We start from the raw sequence: 18,950 nt of genomic DNA on the forward strand, positions 1-18,950 counted from the left end.
AAATGGCTAATAGAAACAGTTTAGAATATTTATATGAAACATAGTCATAAATTTAATTTTGTATTTTTAATTAAAAATGTAAAAAATAAAACAAATAAGTATAAGCATGTTATAGATAGGAAATGACAAATTAACCGAATAAGTATGAACATAAACAAGAAGGCTATATATGAAAAATTCTAATTTTTCCCAATGTATTGAGAATAAAATAATGATATATTTCAGGGTAATCTATTTGGTTTTTCGATTTTTTATGTACAAAGTTTTTTTTCTCTGTTTTACAACTTTGTCTTTTTCTTCTTGAATTTTGATTTTTGTTTTTAATTTTTTATGATATGATAATTTTGATTTTTCTTTTCTCTTTAAAATAATATTTTTTTTAATTGAGTGTAACATTTGATACCATTTAGCAGCTAATTTAGGATTTTCTAAAGCTTTAAAATTAATTGCATCATTTTTTTTATTATTTTTTTGTGTATCATTTTCATGATCAATTTTTTTAAATAATTTAGGTTTCGATTTAAATGGTAATTGTTTTAATAGTTGTGGTTTAACATAAATTTTGTTATGATAAAAATGTCTAAAAGGTATTTGTCTATATCCATTAGAATGATTAACATATATATTATATATATATCTTAATTCATTTATAGATTTTAATCTATTTTCTATATCATAATTATAATATTTTTTAATAGAAATATTTACATATAATTTCAATATAACTATATCACTTTTTTTTATTTGATCAGAAAATGTACATCTAAAATCACCTTTATCATTTATTTTATTTTTTATAAGGCCTTTGATTCCACTTGGTGTAATAACAGGACAATTAATAAATTTACAAACTTCTAAATCTGAATTAAACATATTTTTGACAAAAGCTGTGTTTTTAAATATTTTATATGGCTCTCCAATTAATTTTAATTTTTTCATAATATTTATATTGTTATTTGTTTCTAAAATAATTCCATTTATACATATACGATAAAATGGAATTTTTTTATAATTATAGATTGCTAATATTCCACTATTTACACCAGCTAATGGTCCATAAAATGTGCAATTACAATGCATATGTTCTGTTGTATATTTTAAAAATCTTATTCTAACATTATTTCGTTCATTTATTGAATATATAGGTATACTTTGATATCTTCTCCATCCCACTGAAAATATTAAGGGATCGTTTGACCTCATAACTTTAGGAAACCATCTATGTTTTTTAATTCTACAATGTATTATAGAATTATTTTCGTCATAACTTTGTAACCCTCCACATATTATTATATTATTTTTTAAAATTTCTAATTTACTTCTTTTTATAATCATTTTTATTTTTACATACTCACCTATATTTACTGATGATCCGTAAACATTATTTAGCATTCCAATTTGTTCTGTTTCTAAAAATTTTTCTTTTTCTTTTTCTTTTTTTTCTTTAATTAATTTAAGATTTTCTTCAATAGGCCTAATAATTTCTGTTTCTTTTTTCGGATTGCCCACTTCATCATTATTTTCATCATTATTTTCATCATCATTTTCATCTACATTTTCATCTACATTTTCATCTACATTTTTCACAAAACATGAACTATATAGTTCTTTATATTTCAAAAAAAAATTGTCTACAAGTTGTTCTTGTACAATATCTCCTATAAATATGCTAAGATTGTTAAATATAAAAATATCGTCTTTTACTAAATTAAATGAATCAATATTATTAAAAAAATAATTATTTGGATGGATAAAGCTATAACTATTTTGTTGATTTTCTTCTAAATTGAATGTGTCAGTGCATATAATATTTTTTACTATGTGCATATTGATATCTTGGATAGGCATATCTGAATTAATCATTTTGTTTGCTATTTTTCTTTTTTCCATATTTATAATATTTATTATATCTCCTTTAAAATACAAACAATTGTTTATTCTATTTATATAATTATGATTATATAAAAATACATCTATATTTATTTTATTTTCATAAGCAATAAAATTAGAAATATTAGAATATGGATCCATACAATCATTCCAATTTAATGAATTAATTTCTTCATTTTCTGAATAATAATCATAATCTGATTTAATATTTTCTATTTCTTTATCTTTTTGTAAAGCATATTTTTTATAAAAATCATTATAGCTTTTATCATTTTCATCATTTCCTTCATTCTCTGATATATTTATATTCGAAATATAATTATAATCATCTTCTTTGTTTTTTTTTTCATATAAAATTGATTGTAAATTATTATATTCTTTAGATTTTTCATTAATATAATTTTCCGCCATTTTTTTTTTTTTTTGTTTTTCACTAATATAAACATTTGATGGGGCTTTACGCCTCTCTTCTCCTTTTCCTTGAATGTCACTTTCTTTTACATCAAATAATTTAATATTATCTTCTTCTGTATTTTTAGAAAAAACATATTTACAATCTTGTAATTCCCTTACCATTCTAATACTGTCTGTTAAATACTTTGAGTTTTCATTTGCTTCCTTTACATTACTCGTATTATCACTTTCTTCATTTGTATTATCACTTTCTTCATTTGTATTATCACTTTCTTCATTTGCATTATCATTTTCGTCGTTTATATTACCAATTTGTTCTTCGCCCATGTGTTGCTTGTTTTGATCCCCTTTTTGCATTAGTTCCGGTTTTGTAAAGTTAATTTTATTATTTGGAATATGGATGTACATATTATCAAAGTCAAAAGAGAGATTTCCAACATCTGACATTGGGGCATAAATACTTGGAGTTTTTTTTTCTTGATTTAATTTAAATGGATCATCTAATATTTTTATATTTTCTATTTTAATATCTCCAATATTTGGGATATGTACATATTGATTTTTATACATTTTTGATCCATATATATATCCTTCTACATATACAGATACATCATTATCACATTTATCGAAAAACTGCCCTAATTGGATATCATCATTATCCACAAAATCGTTTTGTTTTTTTAAAAGACTATCTTTATTTTTATTTTTATATAATTCATCATTTTCTATATCTAATTTTAGACCAAGAATATAACCATGTTGATTTCTCCAAGATATTAATGGCCTTTTCATAACTGATAAAAATTTGCATAAATTTCTAATTTCTGTTTTATTATATTTATTATTTTGTATTCCACTAAGAAAAAATATTTTCGACCCTTCTACCATTTCTTCTGAAAATCGTTTATTAATTTTTTTTTTTCTTTTTCGTATACTTTTATTATCTTTAAATTTATCCATATTTGTAACAACCCCTATAACTTTGGGCATGCCATGAGTATTCAATATACTTGTAAATTCTAATGTTTCTAATTCAAATCCAAAGCTTCCATCAATTACTAGCAAACAAATATCTGCTATTTTTGCAACATCAATCATATGAAGTATATCATCATTTATTTCTATAAATGTATATCTTTTTAAATTTTTTGTAAAAATAGATATAGGTCTATTTATTTCATTTATATTAACACCAACGTAATGTTTAATTATACTTTTTATTAATGTGCTTTTCCCAACACCTTTGGGACCATGAATAGCTATAATAATAGGACTATTTTTATATCCTTCTTTTATTGTTTTATCAATTCGTAACTTTTTTTCTTCAAGTTCATATAAATGTTGCTTTCGTCGATGTGCACTATTTATTCCTCCACTAAATGTAAAGGCCTTATGATATTTTTTATTTACATTTTTGTTGATTTTTTTATTTTTAGTTTTTTTTCCAACTTTCTTTTTTTTATGGTGTTTTCTTTTTTCATCCATGTGTTTGTCACTCTATCGAATTTAATTTAATTTATTTTGTGCTTTGTGTTTTTTCGCTTAATTGTTTCAATATTAGCATAATACCCTTTTTATATCTTCGTTAATAGGATTCGTAATTTCGTCTGCTTTTGTTTTTGTTTTTTTTTTACGATATTCAGCAAAAAGCAAAAAACAAAGATCAGAGTTATTTTATTGTGGAAAAGTCTTTTTTTGAAAATGCTAATTACGCAAATTATTAAAGGAGAGTTTGTATTATTTTTTACAAAATAAAAATATTACCTTTTTCACTTTGCCAGCTTTTTATTTGTTCGTTTTTTCTTTTCACTTAGGCAGCTTTTTATTTTTTATTTTTATTTTTATTTTTGTTTTTTATTTTTATTTTTTATTTTTATTTTAATTATAATAACACTATTTAAGCAAGCTTGTGGCCAGTATAAGTTGGAAAAAACGATATGTCAAAGACGATTTCTATATATACTATCATATAACTATGATTAAGCGTTTTTGATAAATATAAAATACATCATATATATATAACAATTAAGTAAATAAATAAAAATAGTATGTATTATGAAAATGTTTAATAATGCGGGTTTGTAATTTTATAAGGAAAAAAAATTTTGATATGCATACTAGCATGTATGTATATATGTATAATTTTCTACAAATATAGTGAAATAAAAAGTTAAAAAAAAAACAAAAACATTTGTTACTGGCAAATATATTGTTAGTTGCCAAATTGTTAATTAACAAATGTTTTTATTTTTTTATAACTTTTTATATTTCATTATATATGAAAGAATAAATCGTTGGAAACACTCCAAAACAAATTGTACAGTAAAAACGGATTATATAATAATTAAACTAATTAATAATCGTTAAAAAAAAAAAAATTATTTTACAATACTGTTATTCGTCAGTGAATGGTTTCATAATTCTCCTTGGATTGTTAAGGCCATAATTATTTATAATGTTTACAAAGCATTTCATATTATTTGTAAGGTACATGGCGTATATCCACTTTTTTTTCACATTTTTATTGAAGCACTTCTAAGGCCTTTTTAATTTTATCGATGATTTCATGTTTAGATTCATGTTCTAATTTTGCAACATTTACTATTTTAATATTACTATCTATTTCTTTATAATATGGACTATTTATAGATTTAGGAATATTTGTTTGTTCAGTATTTTGAGCAGCATAATTATACTTTTGATTTTCTCCATATCCTTTAATATCATCATTATATTTATTTCCATCATCTTCCTCTTCTTCATTTTCTACCACTTCATTATTTGTTAATTTTGAATCAGGATAGTTATTATTTAAAGTTTTATTTCCATTTTTATTATCTAATATGGTTTCATTGTTTTTTAATTCATTTTCTTGATTAATTAATTCATTAGATTGTCCTTCAAATTTGTTATTTTTTCTTTCTTCTTTTTGTTTTTTTTTTCTTTCTTCTTTTTGTTTTTTTTTTCTTTCTTTTTTCATTTGTTTTTTTTGCTTTTTTTTTCTTTTTCGTTCAGCTCGTTTGAGTTTTCTTTTTCTTCTACGAGCATCTTTTCGATTTCTTCTTTTATTTCTTCTTTTATTTTTATTTTTCCATAATTTCCCAAATCCCTTACGTTTCTTTCCGCGCCTTCTATTTCGTCGTCTTTTTCTTGACAGATCATATAATATTCTTTTTCCTCGATTTATTATTTCGATTTCATTTAATAAATGTTTTAAGTTTAATTTAAGAAAATGTTTTTCTTTTTGGTATAATACATGGGAAAACAGATTATCCTCAATATTATATTTGTTTATTTTATAAAAATATAGGAAAATATTAAAAACTATAAAATATTTCATATTGTATTTCAATCTAATTTTATGTTAAAAATAACTATATAATGGATCCATATAATATGAAACCTATATTTCCTCAATTATTAAAATTAAAAAAAAAAGAAACAAGCAAATTTATTCTAAGGCTAAAGAACAAGATAAGCATTCAAATAATCCTAAGCATATATAGATAGATACATACATACATATGAGCAAATTTAAGACAGTTTTTATTATGACAAATACAAATTATTAATTTATTTTCTTGAGTGTTATCAACAAATTAAGAAAACGGGGAAGAAGAAGGTTTATAAAAATTATCATAGAATGTTCTAAGAAAAAAAACAATCCAATTTGAATCCTAATTCGAGCTTTACCTATCAAGTATACATACATATACACATGCACATGTAAATTGAAAATATTGTCAAAAAGAATTATAAAATTTAAAGGAAACTAGACACACGCACTTGCACGCATAGAACTAAAAAAAATGCACACATGTTTTTCTATCATAAATAAGTTTAATAATCATGAATGCTACTAAATTGTGTTTTAATTGTTAAAACGTATTATAAATACATTGTATCAAACTACCAAAAAAACACATTGCTACTATTATAGAAACAAAGATTGAATAAGCAATTAAATGGAATGCAAAAAAAAATTATGACCACATTCTATATACTGGTTTAAACGAAATTGAATACAAATTAAATTAAATTAAATTTTTCATGATCAAATCATCGAATGAGATAGAAAAATAAAAAGGGAATTGATGAATATAATTTTCTATAATATTTAAAAAGTTACAAAAAAAAGTAAACATATTTATAGAGTAGGCTTTAAAAAAATTCAAAACCTTTGAGTTATATTTTTTTATATATAATTTTAATTTATCGATATTATTTTTAATCCATTTTTTTACACTATATTCAATACTGTTTAATGCATAAACAAACAATAATGTATATGTATCATATAAATATATTTTAATTCCTATAATTATTATTTCTTCGTTATCACTTTTACATTCAATTTTTTTTATTTGTCTATTTAATATGTTAAGAGATAGTATATGTTTTTTTAGAGCTTCTTTAAATTCTATTAAGACATTTGGTGCTGCATCTTCTGTTTCTTTAAAAATATATTTTTCCAGCATATCGTCATCTATATCTAGAACAGGCGATTCATTTAATTTATTCAATATTCCATTTTTTTCATTATCGTAATTTTTCTCTATATTTGGATTTTCATTTTCTTTACTTTTTTCCACATCTTTGTTTATATCAAAAAGGTATTTTTTATTATTAACATCAATTTCGATTTTTTCAGCTTCTTCAATTTTTTCATTATTTCGGACTTGTGAATATTTTTTTTTTTTTTTCATTCCCTTCATGAAATAAACATGATTAAATTTATCAAAATACCAAAATTCATATTTTACACACCTTTTAAATAAGCACAAATAAGTTACCCGTTTTTTAATATTTATATCACAATCCTGATTAGTAATTATTGTTTTTCTTTTCTTAACAAATTGATATATATGCTTTGGGTAGTTATTGGTAAATTTTACAAAATAATTAACATAATTAAATATTTGATCAAAATTGATGTGATTTATATTTTCCTCTATTTTGTAAATACATATTTTTCTATTTCTACATTTATTTTTTAATATTCTTTTATTTAATATATGCAAGGTAAATCTTCGCTTTTGATTTCCTGTGATATATCTTTTAAAAAAATGTTTCCATTTATCTACATTTTCTTTATTATTTTTAAAATCGCATAATTTATTTTTATTTTTTATTTCTTTTTCTGAAACATTCAATTTTTTAACTATTGTCTTAGATATCTCATTTTTTTCAAAATCTGGATTATTTACGTGATTATCCAATTGTATATTCGAAAGGTTGGCTATTTGAGAGTTATTTTGTTTTTTGTTATTTTTTTTTTTCAAAATAAAACGCATATTTTTTTTTAAATGGTTTATATTAAGTTCCGAATCTAGACTGTTTTTTTTTTTATCATCAACCAAAAAAAAAGGACTTAAATTTATGGGCATATATTTATTTTCCTTATAATTAGATATGTGAAAAATAGATTCTTTTTCGATATTTATTTTGTTAACATTTTTATTATGTATAATGTTTTTTCTATCAAAATGGGTTCCATCTTTGCAATAATTTAATTTACCATTTATTGTATTGTTTGGATTTTGTTTTTTTTTATTACAATTTTTGATACAAATTTTATTTGCATATTTATTAGTAGCATATTCTATATTTTTTTTGTCTCTATGAATATTTTCAATACATTTAGTACCGATTTTCGCAATTTTCTCATTTTTATTTTTCATATATAATTTAACTTTAAGATAATCTATTATATTTATATTATTAGTTACTACAAAATTATCAATTTTATTTGTATTTTTTAAAAAATGTTGTCCATCTTTTTCGATTTTTATAGGAATATGCTTAGCATATTTTATATTTTTTTTTTTTAATATATTTTCTTTTTCCCATAAAAATGAATTTTTTCGAATTTTATTATCATTTACAATATTCGAAAAGCTATAACTATTTTTATTTTCCCCTTTAATTATAAATGAGTTAGAAGCACCATCCTTTTCATTTGAACTACAGTATTCTATATTTCTATTATTTTCACATTTATCTATTTTACTATTTTTGTTATAATTATCTATTTCATTCTTTTTATCATTAATAACATTCAAATGAAGTTCTTTCTCATATATTTCGTCAATATTGTTTGTGTCTTTTATATTTTTATTGTTTCTAAAATTTTTAATAATATTGGATAGATTTCCAACAATATATTCAGGGCTTAGTATATTTAAATGCTCGCCATTAATTAAGTTCACACTGTTATTATCATAATCATTATCGCCTTTTTTTTCCTTATTTGAATAATTTATATTATCTATAAGATTAACATTAACATTGTTTATTTTGTCATTTTGTGCGGATTCTACTCCGGTTTCAGTGCCTACTCCTGTTTCGTTTTTTTTTGAAATAGAATTTGTAAACGATTCATTATTTAAATCATTATAAATATAGCTTGGAATAAAATTATTAATAATTGTACTTTTAATTAAATCGAGTTTCAATATTCCATTTTTTTTAATCTCTTCAATATCCATAGAAAATTCTTTTTTATCCTTTAACTCAATTGGATCAGTTTTAATAGTATTTACTTTCGTTTCCTTTTTTACTATTTCATTATTCAAAATAACCTGGTTTTCGCACTTTTCAATTTCATCCATTTTATTATATTCTACATCATGGAATTTTTTAGATGGTTTGTCGTTTAAATTGCATTTATTCGATATGTCTTTCTTTTTTTTTTCGCTATTTTCATTTTGCTCTACTTCTAAATCTGTTTTAATCATATTTTCATGATCATCATCATTTTGCAAATTATTTCCAATATTATTATTACTATTTTTAAAAACATTAATAGCATTTTCATAATTTTTTTGTCCTATTTTATTTTCTATATCCATCCATTTGAATATGCTACTTATCCCTGAAGCTAAATCTTCTAATATATTTTCTGAATCATTGTTTAAAAAATAATTAGAATAATAATTATTATCATTTTTTAAATTATCTAATTCATATTTGAGTTTTTTATTTATTCTCAATTTTTTCCTATTTTCATTTATTAATTCATTGTATTCTTTTTTTAAAAAGATATATGATTGATATATGCGCTTATAAATAATTATATTAGTATTTTTATCATTTTTATATAACTCTTTAAATTTTTCATTTTCTTTTTCCCAGTTTGTCATTTTATAATTTATATTAGTATTTTGTTTATTCATTATTACATTTTTTCGATATTCTTTTTGCACACCATTTTTTATGCGATTATTATTATTGCTACATTCCTTTGTAAAGCTGTGATTATTTCTGTTTTCATTTTTATCACCAGTAATATCACAATTTTTATCATCAACATAAGAGGATTCACATTGTGCTTCATTTGTGACGCTCCCCTGATCTATGTTTTTATAATTTTTATAATTTTTATCGCGCATTTCAATATTCATATTATTTTCACATATTATTTTAGGAGAATTTTGTTTGTTTTCAATTGAACTGTGTGCTAAGCTTGCATTTAAGTTGTTACTTAATTTTATTTGTTGTAAAGATTTACCCTTCCCATGATATAATGTTTCATTATCTATTTTATGTGAACTATTTTCGTCATATAAATTTATTATATTTTCATCTTCTTTTTTAAAATTGTTTAATCTGCTGATATCTTTCTTAATATGAATAAGCTCGGTATTATGCATATCACCACATTTTTTTTCAACACCTTCAATTTTTATAACATTTTCTTGTCTATTATTTGCATGTATATTATTAACATCCATATCATCTATTTCTAAATTATTACTTTTTTTATTATTTAAAACTGTTTTACATAGTTTTGTTTCTTCAATCTCAATATCATTCATTGTAGTTTCAAACCCTTCACATAGTTTTCCCTGATTTTCTATATTTTTTGTAAATCCTTGAAATTCAAAATTCGTATTTTTTTGAGTATACATATCATCTTTAAATGATTCGTCATTTTTCTCAATGGGATCCAAACTTGATGATTCTGGATTCATATTTTCCAAATAAGTGAATTTATTTTATAAAATTTCATTTAAGATGCGATAAGTAAAAGAAACACTACATTTTAATCGAAAAATGATAATTATACTTTATGAATATCATAAATAAGTAAAATAAGAAATATACAAATAAAAATATATTTATTATTAATAACAATAGGAAAAGCTACGCACATGCACATACATACATATGTATTTCCATAAAAGAGCAAAAACACAAATCGTTTAAAAAACAATGTATACTAAAAGCTTCATCTAAATCTGTTGATTCAAGGATACATAAGAATTATTCAGTTTGTATATATAATATATATAGCTAATATATGTTTTGCTTTTTATTTTTTTTCTCAATTGGCATTGTATTATTAATACCTAATTGAAAAAATCATATATTTTTTCTTCGTTCTTAGAAATTTATTATATGGAACAAAAGTACACATATAACATATTTACTTAAGTTTGAAATATGTTATGTTCCAACATAATAATGAAGTAATAATGTGTGTGTTATTCGCCCATGAAAAATATACAAATTATATATCTATGTCAATGCACATATGCATAATTAATGATTATTTTTTGAAATAAATATTTTTTAAAATACATATAATGTTAAGGTAAAGAAATCTTTATATAGTTTATATTATATACATTATGAAATAAAAAAATACACATGTATATATAATTATAAAAAATAAATTATCATAATAATAAAAACATTTCAAACAAAAAATGGAAGAAATAAAAAAAAAGAAACAATTGCTAAATAAGTTTATGTTTATGCATTGATACTCGAAAAACTCTTATAATCTTTAAAATATTCACATATTATTTGATTATTTTGTTCATAAGCTAAAGATAAAATAAATCATTTGTGAAAAAATACATATTGGCGATTTTTTCATATAACTAGAATAAATTCCCCTTTAAAAAAAATACGATTAAATATAGCTATTTGCAATATGAAGCATATAAACTATGTAATTATTAGTATAAATTATAAAAAAAACATGAACAGTTCAGATTATTTTATCCGCTATGTATGACTTGTACATGTTTTTTCCCTTACTGAATATTTCAAAATGACACAAAATAATTTGATAGCAAATGTTTCTTATTCTTGTTGGTAGCAATGTGCTTAATAGACAAAAGTAATTTTTATCACAGGAAAAAACATATATGCATATATTTGACTTATTCTTTGTACACACAAATACATAGGAAATTTTTAGGAATTTGAACAGCTTTATTTATTACATGCCTTCTGATTGATATGAATCCGAATATGCTTCATTGGAATTATCCTCATCTGAATATTCGCTAGCTGAATCATCTTCTTCGTCTATATCCACTTCTTGTATTAAATTATGCTCTCTACAAGAATTTAAATCATGTTCTTGTATATTTCGAATTTTTTCAATTATTTCTAAATTATTGTTTTTTAAATCTTTGTATAGATCTAATATTAAATCCGAAACTTCGATCTACAAATTGGAAAAAAAAATAAAGAGCACAATTATTAATAAATTTATATTTTTCATAGTTTTCCTTATATTTCTATTATTTATTCGTTTATTTGTGTTTTCATATTACATCACTATCATCGTCAATATCCACATTAAAAAGTGTATTAACTTCATCTCTTAAATAGTCGCAAAGTTTATCTTTGGGTGTCGTATCTTAAGAAAAAATAAAATAAAATAAAAAAAAATATATAAAAAAAAATATATATATATATACTTCGATTATCTAGGCAATAAAACAATACCAATGCACTTTTAGCGATTACTTCGATATATGTATGTATCCAAACATTAATACGCATACAAGTTTATATTTTTTGTATGTTTACTTGATAAAACATAATTATGGACATATTCAATTAACTTTTTTTTCTTTTCCTCTGAGGATGTTCCACCCCAATTATTTGTTACAGCTAACCGGAGCACTGTCCTATATCAATGGAAAAGATCATTTTATATATTTTTATTTATTCAATTATATATAAATAAATATAAACTGTAGATATACATGAAGGAAGTTATAGGAATAATTCATATAGATGGGGAATGCAAGTTTTTGCAAAAGATATATTAAATTACTTTTTTTATATAAATTATTATATAATACCATTTTTCAAATATTAAGTTAATCCCTTCAAGTAATAAAGTTGATAAGTTTTCACTATTCATTATTATTTTATTTAAAGTAAAATTAAAATATGTTTTTCAAAAAATAACCCGTTATATATTTTATAGAAACCCTGTTTTATTAATTTTTAAGCATTCCGTTTTTTTACATATTTTTTTTCGTTGTTTTTTCATTCGTTTTTTAATTACAACGATTACATTTCATTGAATCAAAAAAAGGGGGGAAATTATAAAAATACTTTTATTTATAAAAAAAATGTCTATATATTCCTGATTTACTATAAAATAAATATTATATCCAGTTATATATTGCCACAAGTTTTGGCGTTTGTCATTCTCGTAGTGCTATTTTTATTATTTTTTTACTACCCATATATTGTTACGTATTAGAAAATGACGCGTAAAAAATTAAGGGAAAAAATAAAAAATGTTACAAAATATATATATATACATATGTATAAAAATGATAGCACAGTAAAAAGAATAATAAAATAAGCGAACTTCACAACTTTAGAAAAAAATGTTTTAAGAATACAAAAAAATTAAATAAAAAATACAAATTCCCCAAATAATATAGTATTTCTTGTTATTGCTCCCCACCGAATTCGCAAAATGTTACTGTAAAATTTTTTGCATGAATTGTTAATAATTAAATGGGATAATTTATAAATTTTATTGTTCCAAAATGAAAAGGTCGAAATCGTAAGTTACCAAACAAAATGTTATCTTTTTCTTTCGTTTGCCATGTTTTTTTATAATTATATAATGAAGATAGATAAAATATGGGCATATATAAACTGGTGTTATATCCTTTTATGGATTAAACTTATAATTAAGAATATATATTTCCCCTTCCCTATACTTTTGAGTAGCCAAGTAAATATGTTAATATTTATATGATCCTATTCGATCTCATAAGGTATAGAAATGATTATATAACCATGAGGTATAAGCCAGTTTATCCAATTTTTTTACATAAATTTATTTATTTAAAGGCCGAAAATATTATACATATACAAAATAATATTTTTGTATGTAAAGATATTTTATAAAATTAATTTGTTTCCCTTTTTCCCAAACAAAAAAAGTAAATAACTAATTATATCCAATGTAATATAAAAAGGGTAACAAATTTCATAAAATATATATTTATCATATCATCTTAAGAATATTTTGATATAATTTTTACGTATATATATGTGTATATGCATTGGGGGTAATATATTTATTAACATTACAAAGAATATTTTTTTTTTTCTAATAAGACTTTTTTTACGACTGTTCATAAATATTTATCTAAAAAAATTATTACTATAAATTTACTATTATATCATTATGTGTATTTGCTAAATGCGGATATGAGTATTTTACATGCGTAATATAATGATAGAAAAAAAAGAAAAAAATATGCTAGTTGGCAAATTTCATGGTCAGAAATTTTATTATTCTTATGAAAGAAATAAAATATTATAAAGATAAATTAGGCAAAAATATTTATAAAATAAATGAATGGAGATATGAGCGCATTAAAAAAGGTATACTATATATTGTTGTTAATTTATCTTGCATATTATAAACACTATAATATGGTATTTACGCTTTTTCTTATACACAATTTTTATTTAATTTATATATAATTATTAGGTATGGACTAATTAATTTTTTTTTCTTAATTGATATATATTTTATTTTGTGTCATTTTTCTACAATGCAAATAGAAAAAAAATAATTTTATGCATACTTACATATTATTTTTAAAATAATTGAAAATTCAAAAATAATAACAATTTTCATGATAATTTTTTCATTTATTAATCATTTCAAACTTAACACGATCTCGTAACACTAAATAAAAAAAAACGCTAAAAAAATTATTAAAATGTAGGGCGATTTATTTATTTATTAAAATGTACACATATATATTATATACGGAATAGTGCTCTTATTTAACTTAAAATTTTACAAAAAATTTTATCATATTGTTATTTATGTAAAATAGATACGCTTATTATGTATACTTTTTTTTCCTGTTTCAATAAATAAAAATATATATATTTTTTATCCCTTGTTTTATATTTTATTATTTTATTTTTTTTCCCCTTGTGCTTTCTTTTTGTTTTATATATGCCAAAAAATGCATAGTAAATTTAGGATATATATATAATATTACACATATATTATTATATGTACGTGAAAGGCATTATAAATATATTGATTTAGATATATATAGTATATTAAAGTACACAAATTGAGATAAAAAAAGTTAAAAATAGTAATATAAAAATTATTCTCTGGATTTACAAAATAATTGATCCCCAAAAGAAACAAGAAAAACACATCACGTATGTACATGTATGTATTTATGCGTATTATGTGTTAAATAAACATTACAGTGATTATATTTGTTTTTTTTTTTTTTTGATAACATTTTAAAAAAATATTATACAAAATTTTGAGTCAGTTATTTTAATCTATGATAAAAGTTTATATTTGAAGCGTTTTCTTTTCGTCGTAGCATATGCTCGTGAGTATATGGATATATGTGTATGTGATTGTATGCATATAGATAAATAGAAATATAATTTAAAAAAAAAGACTGATTTAAAATAAGAAGAAATATATGCCGAGAATATTTCCAACAAATATTTTTCGATGTATATATAAACTGTTAAACATTTTGTCAATAAAATAAATATACAAAATAATAATTGCTATTGTGAATATATAATGGAAAATATTTTGAAATATGCGCATATATATAATGTAGAAGATGTGTTAAGAGCAATAAAAGTAGATGAAAATCGTGGTTTATCCGAAAATGAAATAAGAAAAAGAATAATGCAATATGGATTTAATGAGTTGGAAATAGAGAAAAAAAAAGGAATTTTGGAATTAATATTAAATCAATTTGATGATTTGTTAGTAAAAATATTACTTTTAGCAGCTTTTGTTAGTTTTGCATTAACATTATTAGATATGAAAGATAATGAAGTAGCTTTATGTGATTTCATAGAGCCCGTTGTTATATTAATGATACTTATATTGAATGCAGCAGTTGGGGTATGGCAAGAATGTAATGCAGAAAAATCTTTAGAAGCATTGAAACAGTTACAACCAACAAAAGCAAAAGTATTAAGAGATGGGAAATGGGAAATTATAGATAGCAAGTATTTAACAGTTGGTGATATAATTGAATTGAGCGTTGGAAATAAAACACCAGCAGATGCTCGAATAATTAAAATATTTTCAACAAGCATTAAAGCGGAACAAAGTATGTTAACTGGTGAATCATGTTCTGTTGATAAATATGTAGAAAAGTTAGATGCATCATTAAAAAATTGTGAAATTCAATTAAAAAAAAATATATTATTTTCCTCTACAGCTATAGTAGCAGGTAGATGTACAGCTGTTGTAATTAAAATTGGTATGAAAACTGAAATTGGTAATATACAGCATGCAGTTATAGAATCTAACAATGAAGAAACAGATACACCATTGCAAATAAAAATAGATTCATTCGGAAAACAATTATCAAAAATTATATTTATTATTTGTGTAACTGTTTGGATTATTAATTTTAAACATTTTTCTGATCCAGTTCACGAATCATTTTTATATGGATGTTTATATTATTTCAAAATAAGTGTAGCATTAGCAGTTGCTGCAATTCCTGAAGGTTTACCAGCAGTTATAACTACTTGTTTAGCTTTAGGAACACGTAGAATGGTTAAGAAAAATGCTATTGTTAGAAAATTGCAAAGTGTTGAAACATTAGGATGTACTACTGTTATATGTTCGGATAAAACTGGAACTTTAACAACAAACCAAATGACAGCTACTGTTTTTCATATATTTAGAGAATCAAATACATTAAAAGAATATCAATTATGTCAAAGAGGGGATACATTTTTTTTTTATGAAACAAATACAAATAAAGATGATGAAAATGATTCATTTTTTAAAAAATTAAAAGAAGTACCAAATAATGAATATAGTTATAAAAAAAAAATAAGTAAAAATATAATAGATAATGATGAAGATGATACAGATTATGAAAAAGAACCATTAATAAATATGAAATCAAATGTTAATACAATAATAAGTAGAGGAAGTAAAATTATAGATGATAAAATAAATAAATATAGTTATTCAGATTTTGATTATCATTTTTATATGTGTTTATGTAATTGTAATGAAGCTAGTATTTTATGTAATATGAACAATAAAATTGTTAAAACATTTGGAGATAGTACAGAATTGGCTTTACTTCATTTTGTTCATAATTTTAATATAATTCCTAATAATACAAAAAATAATAAAATGGCAGCTGAATATGAAAAAATAAACAGTATAAGCAAAAAAAATAGTGATATAAATATTGATTATGATTCTTCTATATATAGAAATGATAAAAAAACAAAAATTTCTGACAAAAAATCAGAACCAACATTCCCAAGTGAATGTGTATCTGCATGGAGAGATGAATGTACAATTATGAGAATTATTGAATTTACCCGTGAACGTAAATTAATGAGTGTAATTGTAGAAAATAATAAAAATGAATATATTTTATATTGTAAAGGTGCCCCAGAAAATATTATAAATAGATGTAAATATTATATGTCAAAAAATGATATACGTCCATTAACTGATTCTTTGAAAAATGAAATTCTAAATAAAATAAAAAATATGGGAAAAAGAGCTTTAAGAACTTTAAGTTTTGCATATAAAAAAGTTAAAGCCAATGATATTAATATAAAAGATGCTGAGGATTATTATAAATTGGAATATGATTTAATATATATAGGGGGATTAGGAATAATAGACCCTCCAAGAAAATATGTAGGAAAAGCTATTAGTTTATGTCATTTAGCAGGTATTCGAGTTTTTATGATAACAGGCGATAATATCGATACCGCTAAAGCTATTGCTAAAGAAATTAATATATTGAATAATGATGATACAGATAAATATAGTTGTTGTTTTAATGGACGCGAATTTGAAGAGTTACCTTTAGAAAAACAAAAATATATTTTAAAAAATTATCAGCAAATAGTATTCTGTAGAACTGAACCAAAACATAAAAAAAATATTGTTAAAATTTTAAAAGATTTAGGAGAAACAGTTGCTATGACAGGTGATGGTGTAAATGATGCACCTGCTCTCAAATCTGCTGACATAGGTATTGCCATGGGTATAAATGGAACTCAAGTTGCTAAAGAAGCTTCAGATATAGTTTTAGCTGATGATAATTTTAATACTATTGTTGAAGCTATTAAAGAAGGTCGATGTATATATAACAACATGAAAGCTTTTATACGATATCTTATAAGTAGTAATATTGGAGAAGTCGCTTCTATTTTCATTACTGCTATTCTGGGTATACCCGATAGTTTGGCTCCCGTCCAGTTGCTTTGGGTTAATTTAGTGACAGATGGTTTGCCCGCCACTGCTCTCGGTAATTTTTGTTTTCCCCATTTTTCACTTCTAATGTTTGTTTTTTCCATTGTTCACTTCTAATGTATGTTTTTTCCACTTCATTCCCTCAGGATTCAACCCCCCCGAGCACGATGTAATGAAATGCAAGCCCAGGCACAGAAACGACAACTTAATAAATGGATTAACACTCCTTAGATATATAATCATAGGCACATATGTCGGAATAGCTACTGTATCAATCTTTATATACTGGTTTGTGTTTTACCCAGACATAGATAACCATACTTTGATAAATTTCTATCAACTTTCTCATTACAATCAATGTAAAACATGGTCAAATTTCAAAGTAAATAAAATATATGGTATGTCTGAGGATTTATGTTCTTATTTTTCTGCTGGAAAAGTTAAGGTAATTAAATATTTCTGTCTATATATATTTAATTTTTATACTAAATTTTAGATACATCTAACAATATATACATTTAATTGTATACCTCCTCATTCTTTTTTTTAGGCAAGTACATTATCATTATCTGTTTTAGTTTTAATTGAAATGTTTAATGCGTTAAATGCACTAAGCGAATATAACTCCTTATTTGTATTACCACCTTGGCGAAATATGTATTTAGTATTTGCAACAATTGGATCTCTATTTCTTCATTGTTTAATAATATATTTCCCACCATTAGCTGGTATATTTGGAGTTGTACCACTGACATTACATGATTGGTTTTTAGTATTTTTGTGGTCATTTCCTGTAATTATAATTGATGAAGTTATAAAATTTTACGCAAAAAAACAACTAAATAAGGAACTTGGATATGGTCAAAAATTAAAGACACAATAATCACGCAGATACACAATTTCTAGAATCATCCATTTTCACTAATCCACATTTATTTTTCATAAAATAATTATAAGCATGTTGCACATGGATGTTATGTCTTTTTTTTTTTTTTTTTTTTTTTTATTGTGATACTTTTCTAAATTAAACACAAAAATTATTAATATGTATAACTTATAGTTATCTCATAATTCTTTTACTTCGCTTATTTTTATTTATTTTAATTTTCCATCT

At 22.4% G+C, this 18,950-nt stretch overlaps 5 protein-coding genes across 5 annotated transcripts; 1 reads left to right on the plus strand and 4 right to left on the minus strand.

The window, feature by feature from the left end:
• Positions 1-231: 231 nt before the first annotated feature.
• PBANKA_0206600 (asparagine and aspartate rich protein 2, putative) lies at positions 232-3,789 on the minus strand (the record flags this gene model as incomplete). The annotated part of the gene is made up of 1 exon (XM_034564774.1): positions 232-3,789. The coding sequence occupies one exon, from the start codon at positions 3,787-3,789 to the stop codon at positions 232-234; it is 3,558 nt and encodes a 1,185-aa protein (XP_034419792.1).
• Positions 3,790-4,825: 1,036 nt separating this feature from the next.
• On the minus strand, positions 4,826-5,644 carry PBANKA_0206700 (conserved Plasmodium protein, unknown function; the record flags this gene model as incomplete). The annotated part of the gene is made up of 1 exon (XM_034564785.1): positions 4,826-5,644. The coding sequence occupies one exon, from the start codon at positions 5,642-5,644 to the stop codon at positions 4,826-4,828; it is 819 nt and encodes a 272-aa protein (XP_034419793.1).
• Positions 5,645-6,338: 694 nt separating this feature from the next.
• On the minus strand, positions 6,339-10,277 carry PBANKA_0206800 (conserved Plasmodium protein, unknown function; the record flags this gene model as incomplete). Its single annotated transcript, XM_034564796.1, has 1 exon — positions 6,339-10,277. The coding sequence occupies one exon, from the start codon at positions 10,275-10,277 to the stop codon at positions 6,339-6,341; it is 3,939 nt and encodes a 1,312-aa protein (XP_034419794.1).
• A 1,259-nt stretch (positions 10,278-11,536) lies between these two features.
• On the minus strand, positions 11,537-12,475 carry PBANKA_0206900 (pre-rRNA-processing protein TSR2, putative; the record flags this gene model as incomplete). The annotated part of the gene is made up of 4 exons (XM_034564807.1): positions 11,537-11,767; positions 11,877-11,962; positions 12,136-12,236; positions 12,414-12,475. The coding sequence occupies 4 exons, from the start codon at positions 12,473-12,475 to the stop codon at positions 11,537-11,539; spliced, it is 480 nt and encodes a 159-aa protein (XP_034419795.1).
• Positions 12,476-15,160: 2,685 nt separating this feature from the next.
• Positions 15,161-18,719, plus strand: PBANKA_0207000 (calcium-transporting ATPase, putative; the record flags this gene model as incomplete). The annotated part of the gene is made up of 3 exons (XM_034564818.1): positions 15,161-17,891; positions 17,983-18,281; positions 18,387-18,719. 3 exons carry the CDS (start codon positions 15,161-15,163, stop codon positions 18,717-18,719), a joined length of 3,363 nt encoding a protein of 1,120 aa, XP_034419796.1.
• Positions 18,720-18,950: the final 231 nt, after the last annotated feature.

This window comes from Plasmodium berghei, assembly GCF_900002375.2.
Source record: "Plasmodium berghei ANKA genome assembly, chromosome: 2".
NCBI lineage: Eukaryota > Apicomplexa > Aconoidasida > Haemosporida > Plasmodiidae > Plasmodium > Plasmodium berghei.